The sequence below is a fragment of the Mytilus galloprovincialis genome, chromosome 4, assembly GCF_965363235.1.
Source record: "Mytilus galloprovincialis chromosome 4, xbMytGall1.hap1.1, whole genome shotgun sequence".
NCBI classification, from domain to species: domain Eukaryota; kingdom Metazoa; phylum Mollusca; class Bivalvia; order Mytilida; family Mytilidae; genus Mytilus; species Mytilus galloprovincialis.
In genome coordinates, this window is record NC_134841.1 from 56,780,533 (window position 1) to 56,798,848 (window position 18,316).

General features: G+C 32.1%; 2 protein-coding genes across 2 annotated transcripts; one reads left to right on the forward strand and one right to left on the reverse strand.

The window, feature by feature from the left end:
* Positions 1 to 3,200: 3,200 nt before the first annotated feature.
* Positions 3,201 to 9,985, reverse strand: LOC143072505 (mediator of RNA polymerase II transcription subunit 28-like). The gene is made up of 4 exons (XM_076247449.1): positions 9,826 to 9,985; positions 5,179 to 5,245; positions 4,450 to 4,562; positions 3,201 to 4,002 (listed from the first exon to the last, which is right to left on the reverse strand). Exons 1-4 carry the CDS (start codon positions 9,886 to 9,888, stop codon positions 3,595 to 3,597), a joined length of 651 nt encoding a protein of 216 aa, XP_076103564.1. The 5' UTR covers positions 9,889 to 9,985; the 3' UTR covers positions 3,201 to 3,594.
* A 205-nt stretch (positions 9,986 to 10,190) lies between these two features.
* On the forward strand, positions 10,191 to 16,920 carry LOC143072504 (transmembrane protein 127-like). The gene is made up of 3 exons (XM_076247448.1): positions 10,191 to 10,670; positions 13,434 to 13,604; positions 14,662 to 16,920. The coding sequence occupies exons 1-3, from the start codon at positions 10,298 to 10,300 to the stop codon at positions 14,982 to 14,984; spliced, it is 867 nt and encodes a 288-aa protein (XP_076103563.1). The 5' UTR covers positions 10,191 to 10,297; the 3' UTR covers positions 14,985 to 16,920.
* The last annotated feature ends 1,396 nt before the right edge of the window (positions 16,921 to 18,316 follow it).

Sequence of the window (18,316 nt, forward strand, 5' to 3'; positions counted from 1 at the left end):
GACTTGAACGACATGCTGACTAGCTTTTACGAAGACGGGCGAAAATCGACGAAAATGTGTGAAAGAAGATCGTGTTTAATATTATACACAGGATGGTAATAAACGCATGTTTTATATCAACAGAACTCCGACAATGCTAAATCTCGTCTCCATTTTATTCAACTGCTAATTGATGACCTTTCCGAAGATCCTATGACAAGAAACCGTGTCAATCTTGGGATCTTAAATGATGAAATTAACAATTTGAGAAAATTGCCGGAAAGAAAAGAAAAAGATTGTTGTGTATGTTCGGTTCGAAATGTTCCTGGTGGTAGAAAAAAGTCGAAACATATATGTGTTCTCTGCCATAAAGGTGTTCATAAAATGTGTTATAAGAAACACAGCAGGCGATGTAATGCTGATGAATAAAATATCTTTCTATATAAATGTGTCTTGAATGTTGTATGATCCCAAGCTCATATAATGAAATTATTCATAAAGAATAATTATAATCACAAGCATTATATTATGAGCAGTGGCAAATCCATTTGCATTAGTTCTTTTTCATACATGTATAACCGACTTTTGATTCGTGAGTAAATGATTTTCTAACGTGTTACTTTCTTTGTGAAGGACATTCGGGTCCCTGTTCAAGAGAGAAAAGAAGTAAACGTCAAGCTTATAAATTGGTGCAATTATTTGATCATGTATTTTGAGAACATAAAACATAAAACAATTTATTTAAGTTTTCAACCAATTGTAAGCTTGATTTTACTTTATTTAGTTGCTCTTACTTAAAAACGTGGACCAGAATGTCCTACAACCAAGAAGGTACATGTAGTCTGTCGAAATATTTAAATCTCCGGAATTGCCGTCAATTTTCAATTGAAATCTTTTTGCGCTATCAAAGCTGTACTATGACGTCGACGTTAATTCCGTGAACGTAGAGACAATCAAAAAAAGCCTTGGCACTGAAGGGGTTTGTTTACAATCTGTTTGTGAAAGTGTAAAGCCATGAACACAACAACTATCTGGACATAGTTTCCACAATAACAAATTGGGTAAAAAACACAAGTGGTAAAAAAACGTCAAACAGGAGCAAAAAACACTCTACACAGTGTCGAGGATAAAAGAGACAATCACATTACGCGGGATTCATACATGTACTTATACACGTTACCGCTCTCTATATGTAACGTCATGGTTGCTATGTATTAACGTCATTGTATTCCAGCATTAAATCATCCATTTGTATAGACGTCTTATTCTCTCCTCTGCAGAAATGAATCTTTTAAATTCCCAACTGCATATACATGTACTGCATACATACATACATACATATGTATACATAGTATTAAAGTTTAGTTATAACTAGGGACTTTTAAATGTATTGGCAAACATACTACGCCAAGCGGATCGAGGAAATTTTTTTTTTTAAGGTTTTTGGAGCCACTGAATTAGGCCCAAGAAGCTATAGAACAAATGATGCAAAATCATGCTTTCTGGGTGTTCGGAAGACCCTTTCATAATCTGAAAATGAAGTTTTGTTTTAATAATTTTTAACAATATTTTGGTCTCAAAGCAAAATGTATAAAATGTAAGACTGAAGTTTCAAGGGACAACATCAAAAGACCAATATGCAAGATAAAGCAAAAATGGAATTCACATAGTTAAGCCTGTGGCTGCTGTTTTTTTTTAAACTCATGATCAAGTTCATAACAAAATTACTATGGGCTATTCCAGAAAAAAATGTATGGAGGGGTTGGAAGGCAGTTTTAGTCAGCACTCGCCACCCGGACAATTGTAATTGAGAATATAGTGCATTATAGTGTGAAAAGTTGCTTTGATACCCATCACCCATGTATTATTGATATATTGTGCCTTCCAACCCCTCCACACATTTTTTTCTGGAATAGCCCTATCTTAGAAAAGGAATGCAACACTAACAGAATACAGAAGGGCAATCAATGAACAAAAGACAAAAAAATTAGAAACATTGATCCTGAAAAATCAGGGCTATAAGTCTGAGAGAAACAGAACTTTCTTCTTGCAAGGCCGTGAAAACAATTTGATATGGAGACAAGCGTTTGGTTTTGAAATTTCCTACATGTAGTTACGGCCCTGTTGAAATAAAAGTGAGGTAAGGTTTCCTGAGACAATATACCTCAAATGGTCGTCCCCTAACCACAGAAAACTTTTTAATAACTTTAAAAATGCAGTCAAGGTCAGGTGAACTGTGCCAAAAAAAAACATATTCACCTAAGAATCATTCCTTACAAATCATATATAGTTTATCTAGTGTTTATACCGGTAGTATCTGAGAAAAGGACCTAGCCCCAAAATCTTTGTTGACCAATGATCAATGAAAATGAAGTCAAGGTCAAACCAACCCCTTCAAAGGGTCACTTTCCTCTTAGGGAGCTACCATTTGATTTTTATGGGGGGGGCTAGGATGAAAAATTTTGTCCTGCATTTTTTTTTAGTTGTAATCTCTGTCCTGCCTTTTTATTTTTCACTCTATTCGGTCCTGCCTTTTTTTTTAATTAGTTTGTCCTGACTTTTTTTCATAAATTGTCATCCTGCCTTTTTTTTTTGGCAAAGTGTCTCATCCTGCCTTTTTTTTTTACTCAGAACTCCTGTCCTGCCTATTTTTTTCAAATTTCATCCTAGCCCCCCCATAAAAATCAAATGGTAGCTCCCTTACAATCATTGCATATACCACATACAGTTGACCTATTGCTTATATCTGAGAAAACTATAATAGCTATTCATAGATTTGACCCAATTCTCATATTTGGTTTATATGTAAAACATGAAAAAAAAAATTCAAACATTCTCTAAGCATTGTTGTGATTTGGAAGGAAGGATGGAAGAACAGGCATATTTTGCTTCTTCAGAGTGTGCACAGGGGGGTGGGGCAAAAACATACTCTTGCAAACATTTCTAATGCTGAGTAAAATAAGTCCATGTTAAATCAATTCTCTAGTCTTGACTCAGAGAAAGTCAGATTGACATGTGACACTATTGTTGAAAAAACCAAATTGACCACTCAAATGTCTTATCTTTGTTTTTTTTAAGTTGTTTGGGTGCAGTCTTATTAAACAAAATACCAACACTCCCATACCTTTAACTTATAATAGATAATTCCTCTACACTTTTAAACAATATAAGAACATTTATGATTAATTCTAGCTATAAAAATACCAAATTCAAAGTACATGTATATTTCACATCATACACTTTTATTGAAAATCTTTATAAAATCCACACTAAATGCTGATAAAATTCAGCAATTTTATATATTTCTTCTATGTCTGCATTCCATACAACATTTATTTTTCAGATACTGCAATGTATGATACAAATGACTCGGCACTATTCCAGAAATAATTGCACTTGGGTGTGGGGAGCACATTTTGTATACCCTCTACATGCATGAAATTTTAATTGCCTGTGTGTAACTTTTTCTGATCTAAAATCAAAAGCACATACCGGTAACAAAACAAGTATATCTTAATATAAGTGACTCCAAACTTAACTAATTTCTGGAAAAGCCCTTAGTTCAAAACAATTTAGAAAAGCTGCCATGATTAACAATATCAAATACAATTTGCACTATCTTCGTTCCTGCATCCCCAAACTGGACATTGTCTCCAGACTGGCCAATGCTGATGGCACTTGTGATGAGTATGCTGGTGGTGGCTGATGTCCAGGAACAGGCCCCTGAGGTGGCATCATCATCCCTACAGTCTGAGGGGGACCTTGATTATGGTGGGGATGATACATTTGACTTCCTCCCATTGGTGCCATCTGTGTCCCTCCTTGAACATTATAACCATGAGGTGGATGCATCTGTTGTGACTGATGGGGTTGGTGGTTCTGAGCTCCATGTGACCCAGGCAAGTTCCCACCTGGTCCCCTCTGAATATTATTTAATAATGTCTGCCATTGTTGTAATTTTTCTTGATTGCGTTTGATTAAAGCATCTTTCCTCTCAAGTTCTGCTCTCAGATCCTCAGTTTCCTGTAATCATAGAAATATATATACATTGTATCATCTTTCTTGACAAATTAAATATTGTTTTTATCACAATGTATTTGTTAAGGAAGGAATTGTGCATACATATTGTTGCCCTTGTTATTATGGCTATATTTTTTTAGTCCCCATTTATGCATTATGTTTTCTGTGCATCTGTTCCTCCGTCTGTCCCGCTTCAGGTTAAAGTTTTTGGTCGAGGTAGTTTTTGATGAAGTTGAAGTCCAATCAACTTGAAACTTAGTACACATGTTCTTTATGGTATGATCTTTCTAATTTTAATGCCAAATTAGAGATTTTACCCCATTTTCATTGTCCACTGAACAAAGAAAATGATAGTGCAGATGGGGCATCCATGTACTGGGGCACACATTCTTGTTTCTTCATATAATGATACACATGATAAAGATCTTTTAAGAGATGATTAAGACTTACATCTTTAATGACTTGTTCAGGTTTCTGCTTTGACAACACCAGCCTTTTGTTGAGGAAGAATGCCTCTGTCTGTCTACATAAATCTAGGAACTTTTGGAAAGTTTGCTCTGCTCCTGAAAATTTACAAAACATAAATGTGAAAATAAGTCTACACATTATGTCATAAGGATGAATACATCAGATTACTCGAGTCTTACTGGTCACAATACAAAATTTTGAATGTTACTTATTTTTTAACTATAGGTAGATTTTTGTTTACTTATTTTTTAGCTATAGGTAGATTTTTGTTAACACATATATGAAATAATTTATATTTTTGCTATTCAAAATATATGAAAGGGTGGGATTTTGTATTGTCTCATCTGCTCACCTCTTACTGTAACATTAAGAATTGAAGTGACCCCTCAGAGGATCAAATCTATTTGTTTACTGATTAATCTGCTGTTTTTTCATCAAATTTCTTAATAGACCAATCTCAAAATAAAATTCAGAATGAGCTACACCAGTTGACACTGAGGTCAATCGATATGAATGACATTATTGAACAATGATTCTTACTTTCAGACTCTCTGACATAATAACATTACTTATATATCATGTATATTGTGACATTATAGAAAATGTATGGAAATATGCATAAATGCGAAAGTGGTGTATTATTATCAATATTCTATTTTGAACCTCTTCTTCCTACCTAATGATCATAGATTAATTAGTCAGATAATTCACCTGGTTTCAACTCGTCTGTGTCTTGGGTGTTAAAGTGTTCCTGACTGGTTACAGCTGCTGTGCAATTCTGAAATGTTAATGAAAGAGGCTTTTGCTTTTCAAATTACCAAAAGATTAAACACTTCTCAAGTTGCAGTTTGATTTGATCCATTCTTTAAATAATTCAATTCAATAAAATAATAATTATAATGGCTAAAAATCCTAAATCCTTCTGCAGAAACAGAAAACGGAAAAAAAATGTCCATCAAAATCCAAAAATGATTTTATCTTTCTGAAACGCAATGCAAATTGCATTTTTATATATCTAGAGGATGCCAGGCCTTGCGACTTTTAAAACTGTACATGTAAGTCTGTACATAGTGTAGTTTTTGAGGAATAAATACAGTCATAGTCATGATATTTGTCCATTTTTTATGATGAACCTAAAGGTTCATCGGACTCTATGGCTTAAATGGATGATTTTTCACCTCAAAATTTACTCTGAGTACAGACAAATCTGTACATCTGGGAAAGATTTAAGGCATAGCATGCCCTAGATAAATAAATTTCAAATATGTAACGTTTTATGTTTAAGAAAAATAAAAACTTTACAGGATTTTGTGGTGCACTTTTTTTCATTCCTCCAGAAGGTGCCAAAATAAACATGTTTGGAAAGGGGAAGAGGTTTGAGTACTTCCCCCAGGTAATAATTGAAGTGAGCTGTATTGAGTGACATGGACAATAGATGGATTAAAAGGCACAGGAAAAAAAGTCATAGAAAAAAAGGCACAGGAACAAAGGTCACAGGAAAAAAGGTCACAGGAAAAAAGTCATGCCTCCGGCTGCGGGAATTTCTCGCTACATTGAAGACCTGTTGGTGACCTTCTGCTGTTGTGTTTTTTTATTTTGGTCGGGTTGTTGTCTCTTTGACACATTCCCCATTTCCATTCTCAATTTTATACAATATATATTTTGTATGGAAATGAACACATTTTAATTCAGTTTTATACTCTTTGGCTTTAAAAATTTATATACAAATTGCAAAGCATTTAAATGAAACATGTACATGTTAGTGTATTACTGGTATTATTATTTTTTTTATATATCTAGCTCTTATGAAGAAGATGAGAGTTAAACAGCAACAGTTTTCTTTAATTTGAGTCAAAGTTAGAAATTCAGTATACATGTATGGCATGTTATTTGATTTTTGAAGATATAATAGGAATCCTTCCATTTAGTGTTAAACAAACAACTCATTGCCATTAATAATAGTGTAGTACTTACAACAATTATTGATATTGATTAGTGGCTTCTTGTGGCACCTTTCCCTTTTTGTAGGGGCACAGGACGTTTGCGCTTTTTTACCTGTAAAACGATAGGACATTTAATTTGCGCTTCAAATACTATGGACATTTGCGCTTTTAATTTTGATTCACCTGTATTAAATTGACTGGACATTTGCGCTTTTTACCTATAGTCGTCTACCCGTTATTTTAATGAGAAGTAATCATTACGTAAATTTAACTTATATTTCTCATTAGTACGACAAATGGTCCAGAATCCTTTAATGCTTCTACTTGACCATCCTGCTATTTTTTTTCTTATCCTTTTGAAGAGTATCATTTAACAATAATTATTGTAATGAATTACATTAAGATTCGTCCTATCAAGAATTGAGAAAGAGAAACTTGATTATTTATTTGAAAATGTGGTCGAAATACCATTCAGAACAGATAACAATAGCTAAATTTGTTCACTCCTTGGGCTTCAGATATCAAGCGAAAACTGACCTGTGATGACTACATACATGTTTTTATGTCTTTAGAATGTTTACTTTAGCTCAGTGTATATAAACTTTTAAGCACATATAAATGTGCTGTGCTATGAAATGATTTTTTAAACTTTTAACCATAAAGAAAAATATACTTTAACTCTGCCAGGTCAAACATGCTGGTTCCAACCCCGGATAAAAGAGGAGGATAGTCATAAAAACCAAATATTGCAAAAGCGCAAATGTCCTATGTAAAAAGCGCAAATGTCCTTTTTTTAAAAGCGCAAATGTCCTATGATTTGAAGCGCAAATGTCCTATGATTTGAAGCGCAAATGTCCTATGATTTGAAGCGCAAGTGTCCAAAAAAATAAGCGCAAATGTCCCGCGCCGTTTTGTAGACCTTTCAAATGCTTTATTGGTAGGAAGCCATACCCATGAAATACAACTTGATCTCATTTTTAGGTTAGAGGAAACAATAAGCTTTCCCAATTTGTTACAAAAAGTCAGTTTGAAAAAAATTCTATAATTACACTTTTATTAGTTTATCTATTATGTCACATGTACTGATTTAAGGTAGCACAATACAAAGATTTGTTCACTCCCAATCGGACAACTTTAAACTGATGTAATTCATTTAATCCTGCTTTATATATTATAAATGAGGTACCAAAAGAAAGAAGAAAGATTCATCTTTCAAATTGTGATAATTTCATTATGACATAATTATTACATGATTAATTATTATGTAATAAGTTGCTATATTGTGATGTCCACACTTGAATGAATTTAGCGTCTTTGTTCTTCATACCATCCCAAAATATTTAATAGATTCTGGTACAACACAGCTTGACCTCCAAAACTGTGTCTCAGATTTCCAAAAACATCAATAGAACAAATTTTATACCCAATTGAATTTAGTGATCTCTTATGAATTATTGTTGCAAATTTCATTGTATATTTATGAGAGAATGAAATATGATAGGAAAAATCTGAGACACAGTTTTGGAGGTCAAACTGTGTTGTGCAAGAATCTATAAAATATTTTGGGATGCTATGAATAACAAAGAAGCTAAATTCATTCAAGTATGGACTTCACAATATGGCAACTAATTACATAACAATTAATTATGTAATAATTATGTCATAATGAAAAATTATCACAATTTGGAAGATTAATCCTTCTTCTTTCTTTTGGTACCTCATTTATAAAATTTAAAGAAAGATGAGTGAAATTACATCAGTTTAAAGATGTCTGGTTGGGGTTGAAAAATCTTTGTATTGTGCTACCTTAAATTGCCCTTTAAAGGTTTTAAAAAATTTACCACTTTTAAGATAAATGATCTGATACAAGTATATTATGACTTTTTTCTATGCATTCCAAAACTTCAGTTTAATTATTAATCATATACATGTACATGCAGTTACTTCTTCATGTGCATTCCAACATACTTCAGGTTCTGATAAATAATTTTACTCAAACATATATTGTGACTTTTTTTCCTGTGGCTTTTTTTCCATTTACCTGGACAATAGATACACTACAGCTCGGGTGGATTTTGCTTTGTCCACCGGCCCACCATGGGAGTGGGCACCAGGTGAGTAAAATTTCTACCTTGTCCCCTCTGCCCACCCATAGGAGTGGGCATGGAATTTATTTTGTTGAATCTAAAGACTTGCAAGTACAATCCTTTGAAAAAAGCAGATAAGCATTTGTAATCAATATTTTTACCAAAAAAGAGATTATAGCTAGAGTGTGCACGGGTGGGCTTGCCCATGGTGGGCCGGTTGAAAAAGCAAAATCCACCCAGGCTGTTGTGTACCTGACAATAATTGGTGATTTAAACTGATTACCTGGGTGGACAATATGAGGTTAATTAATTTTATCATCTTCTGCAGAGACTAAAAAAAGTGCACTGCAAAATCCAATTAAGTTTTTAATTTTCTAAATCATACAATGCAAATTTGAATTTTATTTATCTAGGGCATGCTATGACTTAAAACTTTTCGAGTCTGTATGCAGAGTAAATTTTGAGGTGAAAACAGCCATTTTAGCCATACATGTACATGTAGGGTCCACATGAACCTTAAACATGACACTATCACCCATATAAGTATAAAGATTATAGTCTTAGTAAATTATACATATGTTGTCAATGCTTTTAACCTATATTTCTTCTCACTAACAGATATTCACCTGGAATTTTTATATTAACAATGCCATAATACCTGTCCAGTTGAAGAAATATTATATAAATTTTTATTTCATTTGATCAGAGACATATACAGTCATGGGACAAAAGTGAGTTCTCACTCAAAAATTATCCTATCATTTCAACTACAATCAATATTTTTCAAAAAATATTACAAAGTAACTGTATGAGCGATTTTTATAAAATAGATATCAATTTTTAAAAGATGTAAAAATGTCTAGAGTTTTATTGTTTATTTAGTCATAATGTTCTTGAGTTTCGTTTTCATCATCTGATGAGTTAAACACAAATGCAAATTTTTGCGATTTTAATTTGGTTAGAATAATAGCAAACTTTTCAAGAAATAGTTTTCTTTGTGTTCATCTCGTCAAAAAATTAAAATGAGCATGCATAATATTATAACCAAATAAACAATAAAACTTCAGACATTTCTACATCTTTTGGTATCTATATTATGAAAATCGCTCATACAGTTACTTTGTAATAATTTTTTGAAAAATGTCGATTTTAGTTGAAATGATAGGACTTTTTTTGACTGGGAACTCACTTTTGTCCATTGAATGACTGTGTGTATACTACAATTTGATTCGGTATGTTGTCAAAGACAAAGAAGTTCTATTTCATGACTTGTAATTTTGAAAAAATAAAACATTATTTTATAGAAGTTATTTTGAATGTAAAATTACCTGAAAAGAAGCCTCAAGCTCATCAATTAAATGAAAATTGGGTTTCAAATTTTCTGGGTTCATTGTATTTTCTTCCTACCAGTATAAATATCTATTGTCTATTCTTCGTTGCAAACATATTTCGGAAACCAGTAAAATTATAAACCTTAAAACAAGAACGGAATCCCGGACTTAATTATTTAAGGTTCATTATAAGATATCCTAATAAGTGTACTAACTTATTCCTTTGCGTAATTTTGTTAACAAAAAATTATCCAAACGTTCTAACCACTTATCTTTCTCACACAAAACAAAAAACAGTGGAAATAAACGAACAGTTAAAAATATCCGGACTTGATCATATCTTTTTCCTGCAGCTATCCTAACCGAGTTTGGTTCAGAATTAGTTACGACTTCGAAGAGGATGTAAATATTTGCAAAATGGTTTGACAACCTTTCCAATCCAAATTTAGTTGTACAGAACATTTATGCAATGCCCAGGTCAAACAATGGACGTGATAGTAGTTCTAGACGCAGCCGTTCGTCCAGAAGTAGATCAAGAAGTCGACATCGTGACAGACGTCACCACTCACACAGACGAGAAAGGGGGAGACATAAACCAAAAGAGAGAAATTTAGGAGCAGCGTTTTGTAGCATGATAACAATTGTTATTATGTCAACGTCTTTAGCGGAACCAAACTGGGTATCTTTACAAGGCGGTGGATGTGTTGTAAATGGTGTTGGACTTAATCATTTGGGGGCATTCCAATTTTTCTATCCAGGAAAGTTTTTGGAACAGTTTATTCAGGGACCGAACAACGAAAAAGTTGACATTGTTTACAAGTTTGGACCAAATGATTTAGATAGTATGTAATCTTTAATAAGCATTATAACATGGAACATAAAAATAATGATCCATTTTATCATGAGATAATTCCTAGTACCACAAAATGAAAGTAAAACTGTGAGCGTCTTTTTATGAATCTGGGTCAGTTTGCCCTGATACCTGTTCGCTCAGGGTCCATTCGCCCTGATTTTGATTTTTTTCTAATTGTTGTCTAGCAAATGTCTTGTTGCATAGTTTTTGTATTTTAAACAAAATATGTTATAGTTTGTTGAAAAATTGACCATTGACAGAATATTTATATTTCCTCAATCATTTTATCATTTTCCCTTTGATTTGCAGATTTGCAGAGTAGAATGCTGGAATACAATGTATTTATCTTTATTGATATTTGTAAACAAATAATTGTATTCAGTCAATCACGAACGTATGCAGTATAACTGAAACTAAGTCTCAGAGTTTAATAATAAATGAACTTGTAAATCCATTTCAAGATTTACAGTTCGTACATCATTGTTTTTATTAATTTCAAGCTGAATATTTTATCAAAACAAAACATTTGTTTTTATTATTAATTCATCAAAAGAAAAGTATCACAATAATCAGTGATCTGAATTATTTTGTCATTGAACAATTAATGATCCTTAACAAGCCATAAACTTTTAAATATTTTCATGTTTACATAAATTTCAAGAATTTCCATAGAAATATCTGAATAAGTTTATTTAACTTCAATGCCTGAATATAAATATTTTTTTAGTAGGGCGAACAAACTCTATGGGCGAACGAACTCAGGGCTAACGAACCCGGAGCGAACATGTTATTAGGGCGAACGGACCCGATACCATCTTTTATTAACCAGAAAAAGACTACAATATAATGATCAGGGAACATAAAAACTGTAATGCAGCAGATAGTATTATTGTTGTTTTTATACCCCCGCTTTCAAAAAAAGGGGGTATACTGTTTTACCTCTGTCTGTCCTTCTGTCGGTCCGTCCGTCCCATGAATATTTTTCGTCACATTTTTCTCAGGAACTACACTATCAGGATTTCTGAAATTTGGTTTCAGACTTGATATAAGTCAGCTATACTGTGTGATGCGTTTTCAGATTCATCACTCGACAACTTCCTGTTTACTGAACACTTGTATCATTTTTACACCTTATATAGCCAAGTTGAAAATTTTTCAACACATTTTTCTCAGGAACTGCACTACCAGGATTTCTGATATTTGGTTTCAGACTTGATATAAGTAAATTTGGTTTCAGGCTTGATATAAGTCAGCTATACTGTGTGATGCGTTTTCAGATTCATCACTCGACAACTTCCTGTTAACCGAACACTTGTATCATTTTTACACCTGATAGCCAAGTTGAAAATTTTTCGTCACATTTTTCTCAGGAACTGCACTACCAGGATTTCTGAAATTTGGTTTCAGACTTGATATAAGTCAGCTATACCGTGTGATGCATTTTCAAATTCATCACTCGACAACTTCCTGTTTACCGAACACTTGTATTATTTTACACATGATAACCAAGTTGAAAATTTTTGTCACATTTTTCTCAGGAACTACAATACAAGGATTTCTGAAATTTGGTTTCAGGGTTTATATAAGTCTGCAATACCGTGTAATGCGTTTTCAGATTCATCACTCAACAACTTCCTGTTTACCGAACACTTGCATATTTTTACACTATTAAAATTATCCACTTGCGGCGGGGGTATCATCAGTGAGCAGTAGCTCGCAGTTTCACTTGTTGTTCATTTGTTAACATTTCCTTTATCCAGATAATATTTTCCAGGTTTAAGGGTCACGGCATGCGTGCAAACTAAACTACGACCTATTCCATCACCTGAATCTTTGAAGAGAAGAAAGGTACCAAAGGGATATTGAAACTCATACATTAAGTGGGAAACAAACTTGACAATGCCATATACATGTACATGTAGAAAAAAAGCAAAAAATACCCCCCCCCCCCCCAAAAAAAAAAAAAAACCCAACATGTCACGAAACACAACATAGTTAACTCAAGACTGAGCAAAATGAACCCCAAACAAACCATGGGTTATCTCAGGTTGTCCAGAAGGATGAAGCAGATCTAACATATCATTTCTTAACTTTCAAGAACATACAGTGTACAACATACAGTTACGGCGACACATTATTGAAATTATATACATTTTACCTTTGTGATAATTATTTATTAGATACAAAAATTGAATAGTGATAATGTAACCATTTTTCATTTAAATATTTTTATATATAATGCACAATTTTTTACATGGGTTTATGGAAGTGTATTGGGGACATTGAAATTATATTTTTATTCAAAGTAAAAAAATAAAGACATTAAACAGTCAACTGTCTTGGATTTCCTCTTAAACTTGAAATTTCAACCATGTTAATTAACTGTTCAAATCTTAAACTTTTGGAAAGGTTATAAAAAAGAATTTGCCAGAGACTTGTTTCAATTAAATTTTTTGACTAGAACCAATATTTAATTGAACCCAATTTGGAGTGGCTATTTCTTGGATGGTCCTATCTTCTCTGACCACTGTTATTATTACATTAAACATGTTAAAGAGAAGTACAAACTATGTATACACATGTCTAGCTACAAGTTCTTTGCCATTAAGAAAGAATCTTAGATTTTAATATGAACAGATTAACTTAGGAAAGGCTTATTGTGATGACATTTCTCTTGTAGATAAATGTTTTGTAATTTTTAGGAATGTAAAATTGAGTTACATGAAGTATAAACATGTTTTTGTATTTTAAGGAATGGAAAACTGTGTTACAAATAAAGCTGTGATACTAATGAAGACAATCATTGCATTTACATTTATAGCCATGTGCTGTACACTTATAGCTTTCTTATTAGATCTGATTGGACCACAGCACAGAGCTTTAAAAATATTGAGGAGAAATGCAATATTTAATATTGTGTCTGGTAAGTCCACTGTTCGGATGAATTTTTATCCAAAACACATTTTTTTGAAGTCATACATTTTATTTTAGTTTCTTGTTTACAATTTGGAAATTAGTATGGCGTTCATCATCACTGGACTAGTATATATTTGTTTAGGGGCCAGCTGAGGGACGCCTCCGGGTGCGGGAGTTTCTCGCTACATTGAAGACCTGTTGGTGACCCTCTGCTGTTGTTTTTTATTTGGTCGGGTTGTTGTCTCTTTGACACATTCCCCATTTCCATTCTCAATTTTATACAATAGTAATAAGAATTTTATTGATATTAAGGCTTTAATTTACTATGTTAAAAAGAGGCAATAGAATCCATAGTGACTTTCAAATTCATAAGTCGAAAATAAATTGACAAAGCCATGGCTAAAAAAGAAAAAAAAAAACAACAACAGACAAGCAAAAGTACATAAAATAATAACATAAAAATCTGAAGACTGAGAAACGCAAATCCGACCAAAAAAATGGGGTGATCTCAGGTTCATGGGAAGTGTAAGGATCCTGCTCCACTTTTGGGACCTGTCTAGCTGTTATTTTGCTCATGTTAGTAGAAATCAGGTAATAAGTCTAATTTGGTAGGTGACATTAGGGCAAAAGGGGATCAGATTGTAGTTATGATAATCTGGACATATATGCTATCATCTGTAAAATGGATATTCAATATCAGTCAACCAATTATGATGTTGTCTGTCAAATTTATGAAGGGATGATTTCAACTTCACCACTTTATGTAGAAATTCTTTGTTTCCCTTTTTCCCTCTTAAGATTTATGATATAATATATAAGATACCTTGGTAGGTTGTTTAGATGTATAGTATAATATGACCATTTAAATTGTTGCTTTTCGTTTTGTTGTAGCAGATGAAACATATTTCTGTGTTGAAAGTTGTATACAATGTATTGTTATAAATTGTATTTTACATGAAATTGCATTTTGAAAATATCCCTGATGGCATCCTCATGTTTAAAATAGTTGAATTGCTTATCACAACATTTAAACATCTATATTTAAAGGAAGTTTTATTTTTCAGTTATCTTGTGTGTGATTATCAATTTGTTTTGTTACTGGTTAACCGTGGAAGTTTCTGGATTACAACGACTCACAAAAGTCCATGTTGGAAGTAAAGTAGAAGTGACCTTTGACATTAGTTTCTATCTGATCACTGCTGCAGGTGCCATGGGTGTCATAGCAACAGCCATGAACTGTTTGAAGAGATTTCCAACACATGATCATATGACAGAAGCCTTATTAGAGGATTATGATGGACTTGAAGGGGCGTTTCCCGTCTCTCCCCCTGAGGCACAGAGTTCTCCTATGTCCAACATCCCCCCACCACCAGCATATACACCATGAATTTCTGTTTTTATACACAGTATATCATACTAATTTTAGTTCTGCTTTTTTTCATGCTTTTGGCATTTAAGCTTATTAAGGTGGTACCCAACACCTTGACTGAAATTAATTTGGCTCGTTTAATTTTCATAAAATTTTGACAAAATATTTACTTTGACCCTTTGATAAAAATATTAAAATTTCAAAAAACTTCACCCAATCACTTGGTTGGATATATAGCAGTTTGAAAAACACTAATTTTGATCATTGAGAAGCTTAATATTTCCTTAACAATGCAATGTGATTAAAACATTCAGCTAATTTTACAGAGTTATCTCCCTGTAGTGTTAGGTACCACCTCAAGTTGAGCAGGATTTATCATTGTATTATTTATCCATGATTCTGATGCTGGTAAAACTTTTTCTTGTCAACTGTTTATTTTGAATATCAGAAAATTTTGAAACATTATGTAAAAGCATAATGTGGATTCATTGTTATTTGTGGGAAACTTTTTTTTTTTGAATTAGTAGGAATTGCTAAACCACTTAATTGAATGTTCAATGAAGTACAAATTTTCTAAACGTTTGTATTCATAACTATGAAATCAAATATCCATGAAGGTGCAAGTTTTCCCCAATCCATGAAAATTGGTACTCAAGAGAATAAATGAATCCAAAGTACCATTTAAAGTGTATTCAAGAATCATGTGCAGTTTGCTAATTATGTACACTGTATACATGTATCATTGTTTGATTATGATGAGTTCGTTCATATAGAACATTAATTTAATGAGAAATAAGAAAGAAAAATTATTATCAAGATATCATGCTAAAATAAGTTATGACAATTTAATACACGAAACATGGAATATTTGGACTACCTCCAATTAAATTTATTTTTTATAGTCATGGGAAAAAGAATTCTTGCAAATGCATAGTTTTTTTTTAAATTTCCCCCCCAAAAATACTACAGTTTATATTGATGATTTATTAGAAATTTGAAGATCTACTGTAGACCTTATTTTTGTGGTCAAATTCAAACTTGTAACATATTCCAGGAAACTGGAGATAAAGTTTATATGTATTTTTTTTTAAAATTGCATGTATTTTCAGTAGAAGTTTAAATTTACATAATGAATTTACCCAAGTTATTATTTTCAGCAATATGACCATTTCAAATTATGAGGTTTCCACTTCAAGGCTGGTATTTTATATGTAGAAACCTCACCAGTCAGTTAGATTTGGCATCCTATTTGATCATGTTGATTCAGTATGATTTTTTAAATGATAATAAATCTAGTTTGGTACATTGAGTATGTACACAATAATGTATGTAACTTTTGTATTGACATATATGAGAATTTATTTGAGAAATTTTATGAGAGTTTATGTTGATTATCATTTTATCTGCTGATAAATGGAAAAATTATTTTAACCTTTTTATTCACAGTTGTATGTGCATATTTAAAAATTTCTATAATTTATCAAAAGTCAAATATGGTATTGTTTTTATCTAGACAAAAATAGTAATCTCATTTTGATGTAAACTTGTTTGTACAAAGAAATTTACAAAGATATCAATAAAGGACATATTTTATACTGTTCATAATTTGCTAAAATCTTAGCACTTTGAAGTTACCTTTTTTTAAATGTTTTATCTTTTAAAATTTAAAATCTTTGCAATTCTTTTTAAATCAAGAGAAGGTTATTTTTGTGTCCTTGGGGGAAAAAGTAATGATTTTAAAATAAATATGTAAATGCTGCAAATCCGTAGATATTGAGAAGAATAATTTAATAAAGCAAAGGCTGGTTCCTACTATGATTTTGACTTTTTTTCTCTCATCTGCATTTTTTAGTAATACAAATGCGTAGTAATACTTGCATTCACACCATTCTCATCAACAATTAGTGAGGGTCTAGAAGGGATTAACAGAATAAAGTGCCAAATGTATCAAAAATTGGTCCCAAAAAATAAAGAATGGGGAACAATAGGCAAAATAGTTAAGAATAGAAAAAAATGGGATAGAGAATAATGGACGAAAAATTATATAGAATAGAAAATAAAGAATGTAGAACTGAAGGACCCCATTAATGATAAGTTGATGACTTATACCATTACAGAATAAACACTTATTATAAACCTTTGTGTATTACTATACATGTAACTTTTACCTAAGTGGATATGTTCTTAGTATTATGATGTTGATGCAAAATTGACTGAATTGTGTACAATTTTATATATCTTGTGTTTGCTTTGTAAACTTTAATTGAATCATGTAATGAAAGTTTTCAGTAGTCTTCTGTTTTATTGCATATATATAAATTGAAAGATTAAGTCTCATTAATGTTTGTTGGGTATATAAATATATGTCATATTATAGATCTAGATGCTATTTGGTATTTTTTTTAAAAATCAAAATGACATTTGTTGTTTGTTTGGTTGTTGAATATTTTGATTGTTTTCATGTGTAAAAGACGTGCTTTTATTTATATTAAAATAATACAAAAAAAATTGCCACAAGTCTCTTATTATACTCCACGCAATGAAGTTGCATAGGGTATAAAGTTTTTGACCTGTCCGTCCGTCAGTCCTGTTTCTTGTCATCACAACTCCTGTCAAACCACACAACAGAATTTCATGAAACCTTTTTAAATAATAAGGATATGCTATGAAGATGTGCATATCGACAGGTAATTACAATTCAATTTTTTTCTAGGAGTTACACCCCTTTGAACTTATTTGCTTCAATATACTACTGCAACAGTTTGTCATCCCAACTCCTCTCAAACCACACAACAGAATTTCATGCAACTTTGTAGATAATTAGGACATACTAAGTAGATGTGCATATCGACAGGAAATTATGATTCAATTTTTTTTTTCTTGTACAATTTTTTTTTCTTGCAGTTATTTTATTTCTCTAGTGACAATATGGGGATGTGGGGTATGTGAGCGCACTCACTAAGGTTCTTTAATAACTTAAAAAGTCTTCTGGTGTCTAAACAATCTGCATGAAAGAACCATTTAAATAAACACTTGCACCAAAAAGATAATGGTTTTCTACCTTGTTCTCAAATTGATGGATTTTTATACACAAACTTACCTCTGGACCTGTGAAAACTTATTGTCTTGAACCTTGTCAGATCAGATTAATAATTCTGTATGGTACAAGTTTACTTATAACTGTAAAAACAAGGAGATATGTGGTCTGATTGCCAATAAGATAGCTTCTATCTAACAGAATTCAAAAGACGAAGATAAAAGCAACTTTTGGACACCATGCATCCTTTAACAAGTAGAAAAACACATAAATTTGCTCAGTTTCATGTTGCACTTTGTATTTTAAGTCTTGT